This window comes from Pempheris klunzingeri, chromosome 15 (assembly GCF_042242105.1).
Source record: "Pempheris klunzingeri isolate RE-2024b chromosome 15, fPemKlu1.hap1, whole genome shotgun sequence".
Classification (NCBI taxonomy): Eukaryota; Metazoa; Chordata; class Actinopteri; order Acropomatiformes; family Pempheridae; genus Pempheris; species Pempheris klunzingeri.
In genome coordinates this window covers 23,531,430-23,555,302 of record NC_092026.1, presented here as the reverse complement: position 1 = coordinate 23,555,302, position 23,873 = coordinate 23,531,430, and the positions used below count along the sequence as shown (strand labels likewise).

Genomic DNA, 23,873 nt, shown 5'->3' with positions numbered 1-23,873 from the left:
CTTACTTTGACAATGTGTGGTGTCTCTCTTTTCCAGCCATGGATCTAAGCAGAAGTTAAGTGCTCTGAACACATTACGGTGAGCTTGGTGGGCCTGGGCCACCTTCCCCTTCCGACCACCACCACCACCACCACCATCTCATTGAGCCTCACGAGCTCCAGACACTCACGCACCATCACAGCCTCTGTTTGAGGTGACCGACCCTCACAGTAGGACAGCTGCACACATAGAGCAAACATGACAGACAGAATGAACTTCAGCACACCCAAAATCACCCCCCGGCCGGCTGCACCCCCTGTGCTCCCCCCTGAGCCCATTGACATCATCCGCATCAAAGCCCGCTCTCGGAGGGTCAGGCTCAATGTCGGAGGTCTCACACATGAAGTCCTGTGGAGAACACTGGACCGGCTACCCAGGACCCGCCTGGGACGGCTACGAGACTGCAACACCCACGAGTCCCTGTTGGAGATCTGCGATGACTACAGCCTCACAGAGAATGAATACTTCTTCGACCGGCACCCGGTGGCCTTCTCCTCCATCCTCAACTTCTACAGAACGGGGAAGCTCCACATGATGGAGGAGATGTGTGCCCTGTCTTTCGGCCAAGAGCTGGACTACTGGGGAATCGACGAGATCTACCTGGAGTCGTGCTGCCAGGCGCGGTACCACCAGAAGAAGGAGCAGATGAATGAGGAGCTGAGGAGGGAGGCGGAGACGCTGAGGGAGAAGGACGGGGAGGAGGAGGACCAAGGTTGCTGTCCGGACAAGAGACAGAAGCTCTGGGATCTGCTAGAGAAACCCAGCTCCTCTGTGGCTGCAAAGGTAACAACAGCAATGCACACACTCTATAAACATGCTGGTAAAGGGAAATTCCACTCTAAAATACAGTCCCATTCTATTGTCCTTTGGTGTGAGATGAGAAAATGCACATGGCCCAGGCAAGGTTCAGAGGATCTTCTGGTTCATAGCACTGTGGTATGATAAGTTCACACTGAGATGAGTTCCTTGTGCTGGGACAGTCCACCACATTTACAAATGAAGATCAGTTTAATCATCATGTCCTCTGGGGAGAAAATAATCCTGATGATGTCATAGTGATGCCATCAGGGTTATGTTACCTTGGGCTGAGAGACAGCGATCATTAGAAAATGGAGGTGTGGAGTTTAAAAGACGTGTTTTTCCCCAGGTAATGAGGAGATGCTATTATTGCATCATGGGAAATGTAAGATCCAGTATTTTTGAACTAAAAGTGACTTAAAGAGTCATGTTCCATCTCACCAGCTCTAACAACAGCTGTGATTACTGTACATGGTCACCCTGCCTCCTGTTAGAGACTTCTTCACATACTGACAGATCTGAGGTCATAGGAACAAGGTCTGTGAGAGCAGGGAAGTGGCTCCAGCTTCTCAGAGTAGTTCACTTACACCTTGCATTTGCTCCTACTTTGATGCATAAGAGTTAAAGCATTTTTTCATCTTTTTAACGAAGGGACAGTTATTTCTGTGTGATGTAACAGAGCAGCGTGGCATGTTAGATCCTAGTAGGTGGACAACAGTTGGACACACACGCATAATGAAAATCCTTCAATCAACAAGTTGTTCAAATATTGGATAAAATGATGTGTGACGTGGGTGTGATGTGTGTGAAACTGAGCCAATCTGAGGTGTGTGTGTCCTAAAAGTGACACTTGTACTCATGTACAGTACTTATGCATGTTATTTCATGTGAGTACTTTACTCTGCAGGTAAAATCATCAAAACATATGAAGACTGTGTGATATATGATGCATTATAGATGAAACAGCATTATGTAGTTAAAACTATTACTACCATATGAACTAATAATGATGTGAAAGGGTCCCTCCTGCATAATGACCACTTTTACTTTTGATATCTTAAATGCATTTTGCATAAAACTCATCTCTACTTTGATAAAGTAAAACTATGTAAGTAATTCATTATTGTCATTTGAGGGAAAATGAAACACAGTAGCAAGATAACATGTGACTGAATTCATTTCATGTCAGAATTCCAATACAACACGTACTTTCAGAGTTTCCCACTAATAAACAAGTTTTTGTTGATTTTTGTGGGTTCAGCCCACAATGCAGTTCTCAGTCTGTGTCCTCCTGCTCTGCTCTGCCTGCTGCCATCAGCAGCAGACCCACGTAGAAACATCAGAGGCTAGATAGAGCTGTCAGGACTGTAATCTCCTTTCACCTGTAAAGGAGGAGGAGAGGGAGGATTACTGCTGCACATTCTCCTGCATTCTGGCATGTTTGGACTTTCCTGTTCTCCCCACTGGTGGGAACGTAGATCATCCATCAAAATTGTCTACACGCAACTTAATACAGTGGAGATGACTGGACTTTAGCGTGTTGGACTCACAACTCTGTCACTCCAGACGATCCACAGCTTTTAGTTAGTACAGTGATCCCCAACATTTTGGGCGTGTGACCCCTAAATATGAAGTGACTTTAATCACAGGTGATGGCCTTAATACACTGCTGCCCATAGAGTTGGAATAATTGTTCAATACCCCCAATTTAGTTAAAGCCTGAATCCACAGTTTGCAAAGGATAATTGTGGTTTAAGTTTCACTGTGATATGTTTGGAAGAGTTTGATCAATAAAGTTGAGAAGATATAAACTTTATTTATCAAGAATAAATCACATTGTCACAATCATTTCATGAGAAGAGGTAAAAAAAACATTTGATTCCAACTTTATGGGCAACAGTTTAGTACAGTAAGCATTTCACATTTTTGACAAGAAAATAGAAAACAATAGAGAAATGTCTTATTTATCCCGTTAACCATCTAGTGGCCTCTACTCTACTCTGTTTGCAGCTCTCCCAGGTTGGACCCACTGACTTAGTAGACACCCACAACTGTTAGAACTACTCTTGCATCTATCAGAGGATCAAAGTCTGATGCATGAACTGATCTCTTTTCTCTTTATCTTTATAAATTAGATTCTTATTGCACCACAATTTATTCCTGAACTTGTTTGGTGTGAGATGAAAAGGTTTCAAGTGAAGATGCAGCTGATGATAAATAAGATGTTTTATTGCCACTCACACAATTAAAGCTGGCTTTAATCACATGCCTGGCTTTAATTGTGTTTGTGGTGTGTTAGTGTGTGAGTGCTTCTCCAGAATCCACACATTTCATATTATCCTGCAAAAAGAAATGCACAATGTTTAATGTTATGTCTGTTGAGTTTAGTTTTCATCTTTGGGATAGGTCCAAGGTTTTTGATGATTTGTTTTCAGTATAGATAAGTATATATAGATTCTGACTGCTGTAAGCCTTGTGTGAGTGTCTGTGTGTCTGCAGCACGTACTACATGCTGCAAAATGTCTGTAAAATAATTAGTTTCTCCAATCTTTACGTAGCAGTAGACACTGCATGCTTAGAAATCCTCTGACACTTTGTTTACCACAGTGAGCTCTCTGTGCCACTTTTATTATCTGCTGCAGAGCAGGCAGACAGTAAACAGACGGCTCCTAAAAACACAGTCCAAGCAGAGCATTAGTCTGTTACAAATGATGTGACAGCAGTACACATTTGTCTAATACAGCTGGAAACACTGCTGATGGTAAATACTCACCACTGAATGGAATACAGAAAGGAGGAGAGGAGAGGAGAGGAGAGGAGAGGAGAGGAGAGGAGAGGAGAGGAGAGGAGAGGAGAGGAGAGGAGACCTATAGTAAATGGCATTTAATGCTCTGACCCAGCCCACTCTCTCAGGGAAATACAGACATAGTCATAGTTTCTAGTGCTAATGTTCAGTGTCTTCATGAAGAGCAGGTGGAGGTCAGTGGGGCTTCTGCGTCCTGTCGTAGAGCCACACTGTTTCTTTTGTATGTGTGATGAATGGGTTGGCAGTACTCCATCTGATGAAAACTGTTTAGCCACAGAAATTAGCAGCTGTGAGCCTGATTAATCTGGTGGGCATGACCGTATGGTTTAAGGAGAAAGGAAAGAAACAGACCTGAGAGCAAAAGGACACAAAAGCAAGTGGTTCAGGAAAAAAAAGAAAGGCGAGGCTGATGGTGCTAATTGATGCCCTGTTTCCGGAAGGCTGTTTCAGAGCTGTGGTTTAATGAGAAAGGTTCACACTGGACATGATCATCTTCAGAGCTTTACTGGCTGATTCAACACTGTCTCACCAAAGACGGAAGTTTGAAATCTCTGCAAAGAGAACTCACTGGCTGTCAAGACAGATTGAATTTCAGTGCAGCTACATTTACATCACTGTGGTCACACGGACGGTAATGACCATTTATAGCAAAGTTACATTTGGTGGACGAAGCTCTGCTGTTTGAGGAAGCTCGCAAAGAATGTTGGGGAAGTGATACCCATTTGAACAAACATACAGAAAAATTAGGTTTGTGTTCAATCAATAATGCACAAATATTGTCCATTAGGAGGAGGCTGGGTTTGTGGAGGAGGTGCAGCAGCAAACGTTTGCACATCAGCAAAGTCAAATACAGAAGTCACCCTCTCAGGTTATACTGGTCCCACTGTACACCTAAGGGATCAGATGTAACATTCCTTTTACTAATGGTAGAATAAACATTACTACAGAGTTATTATAACTGAGAATAACATAAGCAAGACTCCTGAGTTTTGTTTGTTGCCGTAGAATTACACCTTTTCTCTACTTTTTCATTTTTACTGTGTTGATAGAAACATCTGTTTGAGTTTTAAATCCTATGGCAGTGCCACCTCCAAACGTACCCCACCTTACAAAGCATGTTGTGGCTGTCCAGGTGTTTGTGTCTGCTGAGTGTTGGACAGACAGCATGTGACTTTAGAGGATTTTGTCCTTTGTTTCTGTCAGTCACAGAGAAGCACAACATGTGGCAGTAAAGACTCCCATGTGTGACATGTGACATGTGACATGAATATGTGTATGTATTTAGTTTTCCATGATAAAACTCCTGTTCACAAATAGTTCATCGCTGTATAAATACACCAGCGCTGGGCGTCAGAGGTCCATGTGACCATGTTGGAACCGTAGTGTCAGCAGGTGGGAAGCTGCTTAGGCACCAGCCGTGATGCAGCTCAGCTCCTGTCCAATAGGACGGCCTCTTCTTTGTGACGTGTACAGCTCAGTGCTACCGCTGATTAGAACAGAAGCATTACCTTACCATTTGGAAAACACGATGCTGCATTTGTTCTGGAGCAAACACACACGCACGCACACACACACACACACACACACACATGAGTTCATAGTCCAGATGGACAAATACCTGAAATAGTTTTGAGTTTTATTGGATAATACGAGTATTAAATGTTCCGACAATAGAGATTAGTTTCATACACTTTATCTGTGTAATCTTCTTATTTTGGCTCTGATTATATGTTTTGCCATGCTCCCTCCCTGTGGACTATCTTTTACAGGGAGGCATGCACACATACTCCTCACACACAAATAGGATTGTTTTGATTCAGTTTCATTCTCCTTTTCAAACAGCTGGTCAAACGTGTAATGACTGGACTGGACTTGAATCATACAACAAATATAATAAAGCCTCCCAACGGTTAAACATGACGTTCCTCTGATCCGGTACACGATTTCTTGTAATGCAGTTTGGGTGAAACCAACAGCATGTCTGCATGCATGGTCACCTGTTCATAGTGGACATACACACATAACACACACACACAGTGAGAAAGAGAGAGAGAGAGAGAGAGAGAGAGAATGACTTAGGAGTATGGCTTAATCTCTTTTGGGGCTTTTAGCCGGACTGCTGCTGCTGCAAATAGACTAACGGTTGGCATGTTGGATAGTCTGTCCTGTCCACTGTCTGATCTGCACCAGGAACAAAGGGGACAATTAAGAACACAGTGCAATAAAAGGTTTTTATCCAGTGACAATATTGCCATGTTAACTGTGGTCATTTGGGCATTTTAACCCTTTTTATTCTAAAAACTAAGGTCCTACGCATAAAGTAAAGAAAGTGTCTGCAAGTCATCCACAGCTGAGCTTGATGCCCTTAGTCTTTAGTACTTTTTCATGTTCTGTGCATGTTAATTTAGAATAACGTGAGTGGGTTTTTGGGAGAAAACTTCTCACAGTTTCTGAGTCTGTGCTCTTGTTTTCAGCCTCTTCTTGTTGAACATCAGATTTAAAAGTTAAACACATGCATGAAGCTGAGGTTTCTGTTTCTATTGAATTAAATGTATTCCTTATTCATATTATGTTTCAACAAGAACATTTCCCTCATGGTTTGATTTACCTGGCGTTATGATATATTTCAGGGAAGTGCTTCACTAGTGGAGAGGAATGTACTTTCATTTTGTTGTTTTGCCATACTCATAGTTTATATTGTATCTGAACATGTCTATAAAAAGATGGAAACCCACTGCAGCAAACTACAGAATATGTTGTGCAGGATCAGTGGCTGCTCTGTCTGGAGTATATGCTTCCAATGGTTATGTTACATACTTCACATACCTTCAGCATCTGAAGTGAGCAAGAGACATTTATTGGTAAAGACTTTTGCACAATATAGATTATAATATAGATAATCAAATAGATTCACCACCAGCACAGTCTTTTATTCTAAACATTTCAATGTCAGAGGCTTGTCAGCACACTGGCGTTCAGGTGTGCCACAGGAGAGGACTGGCTCCAGACTTCCACTTTTACAGTTCATCTGGAGCCACAGTTGAGTCTAAAAATATGGGTCTTTTTTTTACACCGTCTATCATTTCTATTGATTATGATGGGATATATTCATCAGATTCATCATTGTGGTCCCGGAACAGAGCGGCTGTGCTAAACACAGCTTCACTAAAGCATAGATCAGGACAGATGAGCCGGCTGAACCATTTTATCCAAACCACTTATATGTAGGTTCAAATGGAGGTGAATACTAAAGTTATCACTGAGACTGACTGCTTCACCTTTGACTTTGTACTAGCATTTCTGCACACAGAGTGGATGAATATAGCAAACACGTCCTGTGTGCTCGCTCATATTTCCATCTCCACATAAGTAGTTGGAATAATAAGGTTAAATTAGGGGATAAGTGTGATTGTCTGACTTCCTTGTCTCATTTAACTGTGGCTGTAAATTTGGCATCAGATTAAGCAAAAAGAATGTTTTACACTGGCCTGTTATGCAGTTGTTTGGTTTCTCTAATGTATAGCACTGTGCATTGTGCTACTTATACAATCAATCAATCAATCAATCTACATTTATGTAGTGCCAATTCACAAGAAACATTATTATTTCAAGACACTTTCCATAAGAGAGCAGGTTCAGACCAAACTCTTTAATTAGAGAGACCCAATGATTCAAGAATTCCAAATGAATGAGCAGCATCAGGGGACAATGACAAAGAAGAAGAAGGAATACACAGAATGATCCACAACAAGCAGTGTGGTTGAAGAAAGTAAGGTATAATATAAAGACAAATGTGTATTAGTTTATGTTCATTATAGGCTAGTTATTCTTCCTAACCAATACTGCCTCATGCTGGTAGTCATAATATAAGCGGTGCTTCTCCACAGTATTATCTTGGCATCTAGCTCTTTAAATGGAATATCTTTATAGATGAAATGATTTCAGATTCAGAGTCAGATTCAGAATACTTTATTTGCAATCATTGCAACACTTTCATGAGTTATAAAATGTATTGTTAAATCCAGAGTAAAATTCCAGACACCATAAGAGTCGACAATGAGTCATTAGTTGTGTGTAGTTGTGCAGGAACAACACGTCCTCGTACCAAAAGAGCAGAATAGGTTTCTAATGATTAATTGTCAGTGACCTTTATAGGGTAGAATTTATAGGTGGCTGCTGCTTGGTTGGGTTTAGGTACCAAAACTACTTTGTCATGTCTAGGGAGCACAACTACTTGTTCAGGTTTAGAAAAAGGTGGTTAATATGTGCAAGTAACTTCTGGTGTCATATAGGAGGCAAACAGCAGTCTCCTGTGTTTGGCCAGCACCCAACCTCCCTACACACACTTTGTCGCTGTTTATACAACATCATCTCACTGCCTCGTTTGCTCCCATCATCATTACTGCAGCCACAATAAGTCGCCTACATTGCATCATTTTTTTGGGACGAGGACGGGCTGGATGGAAGTATGATTTCACAGACAGCAGTAAGCACAAGGTGTCTATTCAGTATTCTGTGGTTTACTGGCCCTGTGCCTTCAGAGAGGAACAGCACAATGATGGATTCACTAATGTACTGTAGCTTTCCAGTATCGAATGCTTTAATTCAAATGAGAATGACTTATCACTCCAGCAGGAGAGAGGCTGGTCCAAAGTGGTTTGCTGTCTACAGCAAATTTCATCCTGTTGACTGTAATTCATTCCCCCTGCCTCACACAACCACAGTGTGTATGAGTGGACCACAGCTCATGAGCTGTCACACTGTCTTTGGTTTCTTTGGATTATTTGTTTGGCCACTGCTTTATTTGTCTTCATATAGAGGAGACATGCAGCTGATCAGTGTCAGTATTATTAGTGGGTGGCTGTGCAGACGCATGATGGCAGATGAATGTTTGTTTGAGAAGAGTACCTACTAATGTAGCAGACACAGAGATAAGGAGGGGTCACTGCTGGCTAGTGTGTCCCAGCTCTCTTATGTCTCATCAAGTTTAAGTTCACTTGGTGTTTTTTCTATTACTTCCTGTTTTATTGTGGTGAACAACTTGTCCCTCTATTTCAGGCCCTTTTACTTCCTGCCCATGTGTGTTTCCCACTCCTGTGATTGTCTGCCTCATTTTGTTGAGCAGTCCAGCGTATTTAGTCACTGTTAGTTTAGTGAGAGTGACTCTTTAGTCTAGTCAGAAGTATTTAGTCTGTTTTTTGGTGCCTTGTTGCATCTTGTGCAACATTAAACTGCACCTTTGGCAGTCTGTTTAGCCTTGTGTGGTTTACAGGTGAAGTTTGTTCTGATGACCTCCAGCAGTAATCAGATTGTACTGTATGTGCACTTGTTCTAGCATTACACTTTTATGATTGCAAAGTTTGCAATGTTGCAGTGTTTTTAGCCTTGCTCCTGTAATCATGGAGCTGACCACAGAAAATGGAGCTGACTAAGTGGACTTTAGCTGTATCAGACAGAGAATCCATCAGGTTGCTCCTCTGGTGCCACCAGGCGTAGAGATTTCTTTAGCCATTTAGTCAATCATACTGTTTTCATTGTGTGACTCACTGACATCCATTATTGCTTTCAGGCTGGTCTCAAGTGCACCTCTGTAAAAAGTATTTGTTGTCTTATATCACTAAGCAGTGTTAAAGTTAAACCTGCTGATGTCTCTATTTTAGACCATATCAGCAATGAACTGCACCTTAACACCTCTCCGTTATAGTTGGGCTGTAAAATTGTTGGCAATTGTTGTTCATTTCACTGATTTATTGTGTATTTGTGTGTTGATCTGGTTCTTACTATTTTAAAAGTGAATATGAGAATCTACAATGATTTTTTGAGGTCCTTGTTCCTTCACAATACACTGAGGTCAAATGAAGGTTTTGCTGGAGGCATAATCCTACAATCTCTGACAACTAGGAAGTGTGGGGGAGTTTGTGGATTAAAAACATCTTAAAAGCCTGTGTAAGCATCTTTGTATATATAGTAACATAAGTGTATGTAACATCTTGCTTATTGCTCTATGAAACATTTTGATTTGTCTAATGGAATTAAACATGATTACAAGGTCACAAAGAACCGTCAACAAGTATTTATCAAATGACCTTAAACCAACGGATGCAGCTCACTGGAGGTGTTGTAGTGGTCACTCTGCCTAGATGGTTAATAACATGGGCATCTACAGCAAAAGGCTTCTCCTTGGAATGATTACTATAATTCTGACTCTATTTCTACTCTCTCTGCTCCTCTTCTGTGTGTGTGTGTGTGTGTGTGTGTGTGTGTGTGTGCACAAGCAAGGCTGAATACCATCACGGCACTCATATCCTTATGATACCCAGACTTTGTCTTGAATATTGAATATCGAATGCATTGCGGACAGCTCACATTTCCCGTCTGTGATTTACATCCTGAGGTTGGGTCAGTGTGCTCCCGAAGGCAGGTCGTACCGTACAAGGCTCGTATCAAGCATGCCTGGAAACAATGAGGACGTAAATCCCCTCAACACATTCATAGAAACTTAGAAACACAGGGTCCATTTAATATGTTCCTGTGTTATTAATCAAATCACATGATCTTTATCAGATGGGTAGTTGCCTAGTTTACCTAGCTCTTTTCAACTATTGTCTCAGTTGCTGTTTCCAAACTCAGCAACAACGCCAGCATGTAGGAGAAGTCCATAATATGATCATTCACGACAGAGCGAACTCCATTTGCTGCTGAAGGTCAGATTATCAGGGGTCAGGGTGTAAAAAGAGCACAAACCCACCTGTCTGCAGGAGTGCAGGTCAGATACCATCACGTCACGTGATTGGTCCGTTTTGATTGAGAATGTCTGTATATGAGTTCATTGAAAATATATTGCAACTTAATGTTTGTGCACTGTGTTCTTCTTCGTCCTGATGTTGGAACGTCACCATGCCGTGCCGACATGTTGCCTGGGAGCATCACCAGTGAGCCGGGGGGAGGTTTGATTTGGGGATCTGTTGATGCTGTTTGGTGCTAAAAAGTCAGCGCAGATCTTAAACAGTGTTCAATATCCACAATTACTTTAGTGAAAGAGCGTGCATGTCAGTATTACCAGTGTGCCCCCAGTGAATGGGTTAATGAGCGAGCGAATGGATGAACAACGATAACAGATGTAAACAATATGACTGATGAAAGTAGGGGGGCTTTATAGATAAACTGTGTTGACCTCTGCAAAAGCAGCAGCTGTCCAACAGATCCCGCCCCTGTTGTTCCAGAAATACACTACATATTGATCCGGGCTTTGGTTTCTCGGCCCAGTCACTTCATCCATTTTTTTTCATTCCGCTCGTGTCGTCTCTTTGTGTCAAGTTCTCTCATTTCCTGCATCGCTGTCTGACATGTCTCTGTCTCTCGGTCAGTTCAGTTCAATTGGCTTTACTGGTATGTATGTTTTGTAGTATTCTAGATAAAAATATATAAAAGAAAGTAAAAGATTGTCAAAAACTAGATTTCCTTGACAAACACTCAAAATCAAATGGACTTCTTTCCACCACCAACCATGTTTATACTCGTCACACTTTATATACCAATCATGTGCACCAAACAAAATGGTTAGATATTTACGTGTTTTATTCACTTCAAGACAGTTTTTATTTCTATTTGACACAAAGGGCAATACTAAAGACATGTACACATAGAGGGCAAAATATATGATCTGACTAAATAAACTGGGAAAAAAAATCTAATTCTTCAGCCGGTGTGTTTAGTCTGACTTAGATCTGACTCTAAAGAGAGAGGTGAAGTTTCTTTTTCCACTCTTTCTCTCTGTCTCTTCATGGGTGTTTGATGTGTGCATGTGCAGGAGTGTTTACATGCTAGCAAGTTCTAATCATCAAATCACTGCTACACAATGTATAGGGTTAGTTGTCCCTGTAGTTATCAATGGGGTTTCAGTAGGAAATGTCATTTAAAATGTACAGTGTTCTAAAAATCTGGGACAGCACTGGGACCATGGATATACATACAGCATATTTCATGGGTATCCAGTCCTTCACTCAGCCTGCTCAGAGCCAGAGTTTCAGGGAACAGTTTCAGGGCCACATGTTCATAGGCAACAACACAACATCATTAATGTTGGTTTTACTTTCCTCAGCTTTTATCTCTATTTGAAGAACTGTTTCACTGTGACTAAAGCTGAGTCAGCTTCATTTGTTTGTTAGTGACTCACTGTGATACAAACTTGGGTGTTGCAATGTAACTGAATCTTAAATGTGGAGCTCCATTAATTCTTCCTCCACTGTACAGCTTCTAAAGCAGCTTGTGTGTTCCTGGTACTGCTTTAAATCTGCCCTGGGTGCCAAGGTCACAGCATTTGGCAGCCATTAAGCCATTAAGACGCTGCAGGGTGAACACACTTTGATACACCTGCCCTCTACTTCCCTTTGTCCTGTCTCTCTTTGGATTTCTATACATCCTCTCTCGTCTTTCTCTCAGTTTCTCAGTTGTCTTTTTGCTTGCCTTTGCAGCTTTGACTAAAAACTCTTTGTCTGACACGAAGAACAGTCACAAAGTCTGAATGAGGATTATTAGGCAGGAGAAATAGTGTACTCTGTGTAATGCTGTAATGCTCAGTGTCCTTTGACATGACTCTGATAGGCCAGACGGTCCATCATCCTGACACAGCCGGGACAATCCCTTTATCACATGATTTCACAGGAACTCTCTCTTGAGTCACAGGGACAGTTGTCATAGCACAACAAGTGCATAAATAGAGATTAATGATGCCAAGAAATGTTTCCCTTTTTGAACTGATCATTTCCTCTGGCACGCTCCAGACTCCACAGGCGTGAAGGTTACATGCAATCAAGTTTTTCATTTTCAAGGTTCTGAATTGTGACCTAAAAAGTAGCCTGTTTGTACCCATTGCACAGCTGTGTCTTATTGTTGTTACAGGTATAATATGATAGAATCATATTGATATCCTGCCTACTAATGCAGGTATGAATACTAAGAGTGTGCTGTGTGCTGTAACATGCATGGTCACAGTGCATTTGACTCATAAAGATATAAACAGTGTCTAGATAAGAGGAAATGCATGGATTGTATTGTATGGAACCAATCCCACCTGACTTTGGGTGAGAGGTGGCGTACACCCTGGACTGCTGGCCAGCTTATTATTATCATCATCATTATTATTATTATTATCATTACTCAACTAGTTTCTTACTAGTTATTTTTGAGACATTAAATATGAGCGAGCTTATGAAGTATTGCTATTGCTTATTCCATCTTCAGGTAGTAGTCTTATATCTACAGACATTTCATCCTGCCAGGAGAAACAGCTAACTACTCTGAATACAGCACTACTTTAATACCAGAAGCTGGAGTAGGACTGTAGAACTGAAACCTCCTGGGACTGAAACACATGTTGAACACTCTGAAAGGGATCATTCTAACACGAACACGCTTTATTACTCGCTGTTTACTTGTTTCTTCTAGTCCATTTTGAAGCACTCATTTGCAGACTCATTTATAGATCTTAGATATTCTTTTTTTTTATTATTTGATTTTAGTATAAAGCTTTTCTTGGGGCTGTCCAACTACTGCTTGATTCTTCCTACTGGGGGAGGAAAGAATGAGTAAACACTTCTAACCTCTCTCTATCCTTTCTATAGATAGCAACACAATCCTATTACAATTATCCTGAAATGTCCTAGCAAGGACTGCAGAGAGAAGACTCAGACCACGCATGCTTCAGCTACCTCCCTTAGCTCGGACACTCGAGTCCACCGTTAGAGGTTTTTTGAACAGAATATGCTGTGAGAAGTGGGACTGCTGCAGCTTCAAATCAGCCAGGAGCAAGAATATGGATTGGTTCATAAATCATTGCTGAAGTTAAATATGCAGGGACAAAAACTAACTCAGCGTGATTTGTGAAATAATCATGCTTGAATACTTATGGGCCTTGGTGATAAAATCTTTATAGTGCAATATGTGAAAGCATATCCAGTCACTACAAAAGGGTGTTAAAGCAGTTGACAAACAAGAAACAGCAATAAAGGGAAAGCTTACCCCACAGAAAACATTTCAATAGTTTGAAAAACCTCAGAGAAGTTCAACAGCTGGTAATGCGGAAGGTAGAATTACCAGTCAGCAAAGCTATTCTAGACGCACTGGACAGTAACTCTCATGCAGTATTTAAGCATTTACATTTTCAGGTATTTTACTTAAGTATTTCTATTTTATGCTACTTTTTACTTGAAAAACATGTATTGGTGTTTCAAGATTTAAGAGGGGGATATTGCACTTTTTTCTTTGTTAAGCCTATGAAATAGAATATAGGACTGCAGAGCAGATTCTTTCCTCCAAAACTCATCCTCTGATGTCCACCATAAAAAGTTATTATGTCCTTATGTTGAAAATATGACTATAACTTTACATTACAAAAAAATGAACCTTGTACCTTAAATAACTGTTCAAGGCCTAAATATGTTCGATTATCCAATATTTCACAAAAAGCAAATAGAGAAAGTTTCCAAAAATGGAAAACAGATTTGTGTATCAGAACTTTTTTCCCTTTCATCCTAGAATCGTGTCACGACTCCCAATATGTATCTTGCGACCCTTTGGTAGGGGCCTGACCCCGATGTTGGGCATCGTTAGACTAAGCTACATAACTGTATATAAAGTAGTTAAACTAGTTAAAAGCTAGTTAAAACTACCTCCACCTTGAACAGCTACAACCAGTACTTACATTTGATACTTAAAGTCTATTTTGTTGATAATAGTAAACTTTGAGTTGTTATACAGGTGTGACTACTTTTTCACCACTGACTATAGGAGGGAGTATGAAGGGAAGCATGTCTACTTACTTTCTTTACAATCATTTAACAGTTCTTATTCATTGTGAAAACCGTTGTATTTCAAAGGAGACACCAGTGATTTTATGTTGAGCTTTCATTGACTTACTCGTAGGAGACAGACAAACACACAGAAAGACCCTGACATTTCCATTTTGGCACCTCGCAATACTACTGACTGTCAACGAGTGTCAAGTCAAGTCAGGAGGGTGTACATTTTCATTTATATAGCCCAATATCACAAATCACAAGTCTGTCAATAGAAGAAAGCTCAGGAAGAGCAACAGAGGAAGATCCCTCTCCCAGAAATAGATGGTGTGTGCCCAGAACAGACCGACATAGTAAAGTTAGCCTGTGGCCAATCAGAATGACACAATTATAGATAGACTGCAGACATATATGAAGATGTGGGAGGATCTTGAACACCTTGGTGTCACCAAATGGACCTGAGTCACATTAGCTCCCCTTAATGGAGAGCTGGAGGACAGACTGCAGGCTGACGGAAGCAAAGCTCAAGCATACCGTTCACACAGGGTGAGAGGCAGAGGACGTGCATGACAGTGTCATACTGTATCAGTTTGGCAAGATGGGTTTAGGATCCGTTGTCCCAATAAAGCTTATTTGAATATGAATTTGAATAGGGGAGGGGAGGGGTGGGGAAGAGGCACACAGCTGTGCTTGTGGGTCACAACAGAAGGTTAGAGCAGTGGTTTTCAGAAAGTTTACAGTAATCTCATTGGCAGGACAAACATGGACTGTAAGTACTGGGCTTAACAGATTCCCTGAGACTGAGACCGACCCACCGGAACAACAACTGCAACAGGAAGAGAATCATTTCAAATATGCAGCTGGCTCAAAATGAAGACAAAGAGATGAGTCTGAAGTCTAAGTTTTAAGGCCCCAACAGAGTCAGATGGTCTGATGTCAACAGGGCTGTTACTCCACAGGAAGTTGGTTGTTTGTTGCCGACTTCTTTTTAATTCTGTTTTCTGACTGCAGGGAGCATGTTATAGAATATGAGGTTTAAGGAGATGAGACAGATATGAAGGGGCCATTTACAGTTTTATGAGTCATTAGAAGCACCTTACTCCTGTTGTACAGACTCCTGGCATGAAGCACTTGTGTCCAAAAAAATATATGACACAGCAAGTACGACTTTAACAAATGAAAATGAAAATTGTGGAAAACTTGCCAGTGTAGTGTTTGGAGTCAAGTTTTCTATTTATTCTAAGATAAACTAAGATAGAATTTTGTGCATGGGAAGTTTTGTAGAACAAACAGTAGCTGTAGAACAAAGTAGGGTGCAAATCTATCAATAAACAGAAAGAAAGAATAGAGTCAGGTCCGGCCTTGGTGTTCTTAGCCCAGTTCATGCAGGTCGTTGTACTGGTGCACTGCCAGGTACTTGAAGTTATTTAAAGTGACCTTTGCTGATCTTCCCTCCAGTGCCACTCAGGATAAACTGCTCTGCCCCACTCTTATTACGCTTATACGCTTTGTACAGCGAAAGGTAATGACCACTGAAGGTCCACTGGAGGAGCCACTGGAAGAGCTTGTTGGAGTTTTGGTCCCATTTATGCACATATGTTTGTGATGTCAATTCTGATGAACGTCTTGAAATGATCAATGTGACATGAAAGCAGCCGTGAAGGTGGCAGTCATAAGTGCCTGTTTGAACGAAGCACACATTATAGCACCAACAGACTGTGCAACTGTTGCACCTCCTGCAGGCAGGAAAATGGTAATTAAATAAAGAAACATTACAAGAATCCTATCTTACTTAAAGTTCATATCGTGACCTTATATTGTATATGGGCAATGTTATGTATATGAGGCACCTGATGGTCATTTGTTGGACTGTATTTGAGTTTTAGTTCAATGAGGATATCGAGATACTAAATAAATCAAAAAACTACATTCCAAAACATGCACAAAGTTCCCCTGTGACCTTGAGTGACCAGTATTATTATATAACGATGTTTGTAAAAGAAATAACATTTAGAATTGAAGATTTTTTTAGGGGGATTGTATTAGAATAGCTGTGCAGGGCATTGAATTGCTTCCACTGTAGTGGCTGATGTGCAACTATGCCATCAAAACTCATGCACATACAAGAAAACAGCTTTTGAATAGTTCAAATTCATCTTCTGGGAGCCACCTGATAGTTGTGAAGACATTTTACTCAAAACCAAACATGTCAACTGCATGATTCTGTTAGATGAAAAGTCAGGGGATCCTTTGTCAGTCTTTGTCATTTCAACATCCCTCTGAGGAATATGACAAACCAAAATTAACAGTTGTAAGACATTTCAATCTGAACCAAAGTGGTGGACAGACATGCTGTCACTGCCATCTGTAAAGCCATGTAGTTAAGGTGATTAAAGACAATATTAGGGCCAATTTCTTGCGTGATATACTAGCACACCAGCTTTGACCAAGGCCCACAAGCTCTATGTCCTTTTATTTGTCTATGTAAAGATATAGAGATATGTATGAATCTAAATTATGTTAATACATTAACCCACAAGCTTGTCTCTGTCTTGCAGATCCTGGCTATGATCTCCATCGTGTTCATCATAATTTCCACTATCTCGTTGTCCCTCAACACCCTGCCAGAGCTCCAGGTGGTAGATGAATTTGGTCAATTCAGTGACAACCCCAGCCTAGCCCACGTGGAAGCTGTCTGCATTGCCTGGTTCACCATGGAGTACATTCTGCGCCTGCTGTCAGCACCCAATAAGTGGAATTTCATCAAAGCTCCACTGAACATCATTGATTTGCTGGCTATCCTGCCTTACTATGTGACCCTCTGCCTAACTGAGTCTAACAAGAGCGTGATGCAGTTCCAGAACGTGCGCCGTGTGGTCCAGATTTTCCGAATTATGAGGATCCTGAGGATCCTGAAGCTCGCCAGGCACTCGACGGGACTCCAGTCTTTGGGCTTCACTTTGCGGAGGAGCTACAATGAGTTGGGTCTGTTGATCCTCTTCTTAGCCATGGGTATTATGATCTTCTCTAGCTTGGTGTTCTTTGCTGAGAAGGATGAGGATGCCACAAAGTTCACCAGTATCCCTGCATCCTTCTGGTGGGCGACCATTACAATGACCACTGTTGGTTATGGAGACATCTACCCACAGACCCTGCTGGGAAAGATTGTAGGAGGGCTCTGCTGTATAGCAGGTGTGTTGGTCATTGCTCTTCCCATCCCAATCATTGTCAACAACTTCTCTGAGTTCTACCGAGAGCAAAAGAGGCAGGAGAAGGCCATCAAAAGGAGAGAAGCTCTCGAGAGAGCCAAACGCAGTGGAAGCATTATTTCTATTAACCTAAAGGATGCTTTTGCACGTAGCATGGAACTAACAGATGTGTTGGTGGAAAAGAGAGAGGACAGTAAATGTCCTGTGGACAATCACCTGTCACCCAGTCGCTGGAGCTACCACAAACATTACTCCAACGCAGAGGTGAGTAGCCCTGGCAAGTCTCCACATTCACATTACCTGGAAGTAGTTCAGCTAGGCTCCCCTGAACGAGGCAAGCCTTCATCGAACAAAACTACTCCTAAACACCTTAACGTTAAACGGCTGGATGACACTTACAAGGAGACAGGAAGCATTTCAGAGCAGCAGGAAAAATCTATTGAGGAGCAGGTAGAGATGAAGGCACTGTCCTCAACCAAAGCCCGGAAAACTTCGCCTGAAGTCAACAACGATGATTTGCCACTGCAAAGAGGAGAAAGAAGTTCTATGCTCCCCTCTGCTGAAGGGAGTCAAAGTGGCGCTAGACACCAGCGCATCCCCCCTCCCTTGGATCTAAGTCAGATCAGCGCCATGGAGGTGAACAGGAATCCTGATGGCATCCAGTCAATGACTCTCATCAAAGAGGGTTTGTATGAGTTTGTGTCCAGCTCAATGCGAGATTATGGTAGCCCTCAAAAAACAAGAGCCCTCAAGGTTGACTTCATTGAATCCCAAGATGATGTGCTTATGGCGGTAATGACACCGGTAGCGACCCCAGGCTCCGCTGGCTCAGCCAAGCTTGCACAACTGCTTTCTGACGACATGCTTTCCAGGTGTTCGCCTTCTAGTTCTGCAACACAGGAAGTTCCGCTGGAGATTCTGCAATTTTCGTCTCTGTCCCAGCAACCTGTCAGTCCACACAACTCTCAGGGTGGAGATGAGGGCTCAGCAGCCAGGAGCTTAGAAGGTGAAGGGCAGCTCACTGGCTTAAGCCACCAGGGGAGGAATCACATGGAGAGGTCTGTTGTCGGCTCAGGCAGCAGCAGTAGCCCCCTGTCGTCTAAAGCCAGCCCGCTGAACTGCACTCAGGAGCTGGTAACTATGGACGGAGGAGAGGAAGAAGAACAGAGTGAAGAGAAACAAGAAAACCACATTGTTGTGGACAGAAGTCTGACACCACCCTGTGAAACGAGCATGTGAGTCCAAAAGTACAGACCAGCTCTGAGGCTGGCAGGGGGTGAGGAAAAGTTTGATGGAATGGATGACAGAAATTACTTAGACTTAACAACAACAACAACTATGACACGGTGTTGTGGACAAAGACACATACATTAAAGTGTTACCGAAAATACCAAAACAGTTGTTTGGAAAGTCTGGAAAGATGGACTTGTCATCCTACAAGACTTTGGGGCTCTCATCTCTTTTTTGACAAGCACTGCTGTCCAGAAACAGACACCTCCGCAGTGTTGTTACGTGGATTTATTACTGGACATTACGGGGAGTCATGTGTCCACTGTCTGGATACTATTTGAAAGTCTGATGTCACTGACTTATTCTTTGAAGACCGGACTAATAAACTGCAGAGCAAAAAAATTGATTAATCTTTTAAATTAAGCATAAATGAAGCCTTGTGTGAATGAAAATATTTACAACGACCCTGAAGATTTTTTTTATTTACAACTCATCAGGTATAATTTTCTGTTTCCTATTGCTTGCTATTTAGGCCTGTTTCAACACCAAGGAATGACAGATGTTTTTTTGTTTTTGTTTTTAAATTGTCTAACCAACTTTTAAAACTTTATCATTCACAAGACTTGAAAACAAATCTGAGTCTTTTCTCGGTATTATGGCTTTTGCTTACTCACTCTGTCAGTCGAGGGATTACATTCTTGTAATGGAAGCTAGACTGAACACAAGCACATAATACAGGACAAAAAATTCCCTCACTTATCACTTCAATGGACTCAGATAGCAACGTATAAGCCAAGAAGACAAATGCATCTCTTGTATCCTGAACACTGATATCTATCTCAAAGGTTCAACAATGTGTGTTCTTATTATGTATGTATGTTTCTTTTTTTGTTTTTAATTTTTGTCTCTCCTTTTTCTATAATACCTGAAATGAAAGTAGGGTCCTGAAGGTGAAAAGGGAATAAAATAGGGATGCAAATGCTATTGTATTCACTAAATAAAATAAATCTTAAAAAATTAAACAGCTTAGGACACAGCAATCGATGTCAGGAGACAGGTGCAATGAGTAGATATATATATAGACGTAAAGGCAAAAGAAAGCGCACAAGGACAGTGGACAAGTTCACTGACCACTCATGCCTGTATCCCAGCTCAGGGGCTCCTCCTTCAGTGTCATGCATGTCTATATTGAATGTGTCATAAAAGGCAGACAAGGCTTAACACATTGCAAAGGAACCTTCATATGTGGCTGAGAAATGCGACTTTCCTTTCCCATCATTTATCAAACCTTGACCGGCCACTTGTTTAACCGAGTGTTCGGGCAGCCCTTCTAAATTTGGCAATATTGAGTCAGCATGTATCATGAATCAGAGCTGATGAAGATCACCCAAACACACCATCTGCTTTGGTCTCTGTGAGACTAGTGTCTTATTAAAGGTTCATTCTGTTTTACTACAATGTGTTTGTTTTGTTGTAGTTTTGACCATCAGTTCCATCAGTGATAATAACATTAATAACCCACCATGTTAACAGGTGAGATCTGGGAACATGGTAACATCAGTAAACCAATTGTTAATTATGGTTACTTATTTTTTAAGGACAGACCGTCTGAAATTAGCCCCATTTGTGCAATTGATTTCATCAAGAGTATATAAAGGGAGTAACCGATCCCTTCACTGCAGGGTAGTTTTACTCTACAATAAAGAATTATTAGCTATATTTCCTTTGCATTCGCTTTCAGTTTCACCTCTAAATAGCGGTTTAGATAATCTAGATAAAACTGTAGCGGTTGCCATTCTCCCAGACCTCAGCAATTAACCTGGTGGCTATGTAATCATAAACAATAGGATGTATGGAATATGGACAAAACTACCAAAATAAGACCACGTTGGAACAAACAAATAAGGGGAGGAGGTGTAGTTTTACCCTCAGTCCTGACCTTTGAAGCTCACTGAAGGAAGTGGTCCCATGTGACCCCACACACTGTTTGTACTGTTCTAACCAGCACAGATGTATATGAATATGATGACTGGAGAGAGATGAAGAGAAGGAGTGTGTCTGTGTGACTTATTTTGCATGGGCGTTTTCAAGGCACTTGAATGAAAGGACCTGATGCCTCTTTAGCACTCTGTGTAATCTTATTTAATGGATATCCTTTTATTAGATCAGCGGTGCATTGATTTGAATGCATGCTGACACATTTAAATGCACAATTCATTGTGTGCACAGTGGATGACTCACACACACACTGTAGAAGGTGTGTAGTAATGGGACCAGTCACAGGGTGAAAAATGAATTTTAACTGTGTTCCCAGGTATAATTACTCACTCTTTCTAGATGAAGATGTCATATTTTTTTGTTGTCAGTTAAAAGAAATTTATTACATTTTTATAAGAGGAACTTGGAGCTGTGTGTTGTTGTTAACATCTCAGTATATCTAAAATGGGTGCCTTTTCATAAATAGTCAATTTATGAGAAGGTGGGAAAAACCTGTATCCTCAAAATGGCCAGATTCTTTTCTTTTTGTTTTTGTTCTTATTTTATCTCTTGTTTCTCTCTGTTTAGTGGATATGTTGATATGCAAATCCTCAGGTTCTCAGCTTTTGCATGCAATTACAGCTTTATGATGTTTGCTTATCAAATTCAATCAGTCAGTCGCAACATAGCTTACAGTTCTAACCTCACTGTGCCGCAATGTCTTTTTTTTTTTAGCAAATGAAACTTTTTTGGAAAGCAGTGGCTTCAGTTACGCTCAGTAGAGTTCAGCTTGGATCACTTTGGTGCCGCAGCAGTATACTGTATCTTTCAACTGCAGCGCTGTACTAAGGGGACAGAGATGTTCAACAGGGCATGGTTAGCATAAAGAAAGATGCCACCTCAACATATGGAAAGTGATCACAATAGCAACACGTGACAACCAGTCAAGATCAACTTCTGGACAGCAGCTGGAGAGATGCAGTGTGAGTTCAGTGTTGTGGAGTGCTGATCCCTAACTGTGGGAGCCAGTATCCCAAACAGGGACAGCAAATACTTTACTGAGCACAACATGATCTCACTGGCAATTCCTTTTGATTTCCAAATACAACTACTACTACTACTAATAATAATAATAATGATACTATTCACTATTATCATTATTATTATTATTATTATTATTATTATCATAAACATTGTGCTTTTTGCTTGCTATGCAAGCATTGTCTGCTTGGAGAACACCGTGAACTCAGCCAGAATGGGTTTTCATAAAATAAAGTAATCGACACCATGACCAAAACTTTATCTTAATCCTGTCCAATCAGAGCCAACCTAACACTAACCAAAAGAACAAATGTACCTAAACCTGATGCACCACCAACAATGTGCCTGTTCACTAATTGGCATTAGCTGACTACAGGAGACCACATCCCTAAAGTGTTGAACATAACACTTGTTCATTGCAGAGTATATGTGTTTAGGACAACACATATACTACAGATGTTCAATCACATCTTTGTCCAGCCACAAAACCATTGAGAATAACCAGAAAAAAACCCACAACATGATCCCTCATGCCGTGCTTGAGGCAATTGAATTGACAGTAAATGTAAAGGCTGAAAACATCATTTGAATCAATTGAAGTTCATTTTCAGAAGCTACAGACTAAGAACATGGCAGCCCAGGTGTGCTCTAGGTGGAGCACCTGCTGTACATGTGGAAGAAATGCTCTCCTCCACAGCAGCACAGCTCTGACGGGTTTGTTTGATAGGACGTGGCTCTGTGGTACAGAACGTGCTGGTTTGTCACTGCTGCAGATCAGGGACCATGTGAACACTGCTCTGGCTCTTCTATGCACAACCTCATCCCAGTACAATCATATGAAATGTCACACAATTTGTATTTGTAATTGTAATCATTTAGGTTTTGTACAGTTAGGTCAACATACGATGATACAAATCAGACACTAAAAACTTGCTTCTTGATCTCTCCTGACTGCTCTCCTTCTTTTATTGTTTCTTTTATGTTCTACTCTTCCATCCTCATCTACTTTGTTGAACAATAGCCTGTGTGATGATTAGTCAATTTCATTATTTGTAAGTCAACATAATGATAGTGAATGATAGGGACTTTTGATTCAGTAACCAATATGCAAGACAAATAAATGTGTTCATGTGACCTACTTCTGGCTTGTCTATTTTTGTCTTCTGTGTATTTTTGTGTGTATGTTTGTAGGTGCTTGAGTAATTCTACTCCACTCCATACATACAGAGTACTTTTTAGTCCACTGCACTTATCTACGAGCAGCAGACGCTGGTTATGTCAGACTAAGATCTTACTGGACAAGACCATCTATGATCTTATGAAATGATCCACTGTTTAAGACTGGGCCGCTTTCTCTGCTGCTTCATACATTCTCTGAGTGTTTTAGCATCGTTGATGTCATGTGTATGCTGGGAAGGGGTTCAAACCCCCCCAAAAAACCCTGGCTACACCTTTGGCTGGTCAGTATGTATAGGTGGATGGGGGGCTAAAAGTTGTCCAACAGCAATAAAAAGGGCAGTGATGGATAATAGTATCGGCTCTTACTATCTAACCATTGATGGGGGGGCTCTAACACCATCACTGCAGAGCAGACTCACCCCCCTCCTCACTCACATGTATTCCACTGCTAAAGATGGTGGCTGAATAGGTGATGAGAGAGATTCACACAAGGCAGACATGAGCCTTCTATCCTGTAGATGTGCTCTTTAAAAAGAACTGAACAACAGGTCACAGGTATACTAGGGTAGATGTGACTCTGGCCTGGTTACAGATGCTGAGCTGACTGACAGGTGATGGAACATAGCGGGCTCAGACTGGAGCTCAGAGGAGCAGGCAGCCATGTCTGGAGGAGACCTGGGTGACGTCATCTGCGACGCGTCCGTGTCGGCCCGCCGCAGAGAGTCCGGTCCGGTTCTCTGGACCTCATTCAGCAGCGAGCGGTGCTTCCAGAGGCTTCCGTGTTCCTGACAGACACAC

The 23,873-nt window shown here is 41.4% G+C and overlaps 1 protein-coding gene across 1 annotated transcript; it reads left to right on the top strand.

Moving 5' to 3' along the window:
• The first annotated feature begins 237 nt into the window (after positions 1-237).
• On the top strand, positions 238-18,887 carry LOC139214546 (potassium voltage-gated channel subfamily B member 1-like). Its single transcript, XM_070845424.1, has 2 exons — positions 238-822; positions 16,998-18,887. The coding sequence occupies exons 1-2, from the start codon at positions 238-240 to the stop codon at positions 18,885-18,887; spliced, it is 2,475 nt and encodes an 824-aa protein (XP_070701525.1).
• Positions 18,888-23,873: the final 4,986 nt, after the last annotated feature.

Excerpts from the sequence above, each read along its gene's own strand:
- LOC139214546 (XM_070845424.1), top strand. The coding sequence starts at position 238 with ATGACAGACAGAATGAACTTCAGCACACCCAAAATCACCCCCCGGCCG. Across the intron at positions 823-16,997 it reads GCTCCTCTGTGGCTGCAAAG|ATCCTGGCTATGATCTCCAT; the intron begins GTAACAACAGCA and ends TCTGTCTTGCAG.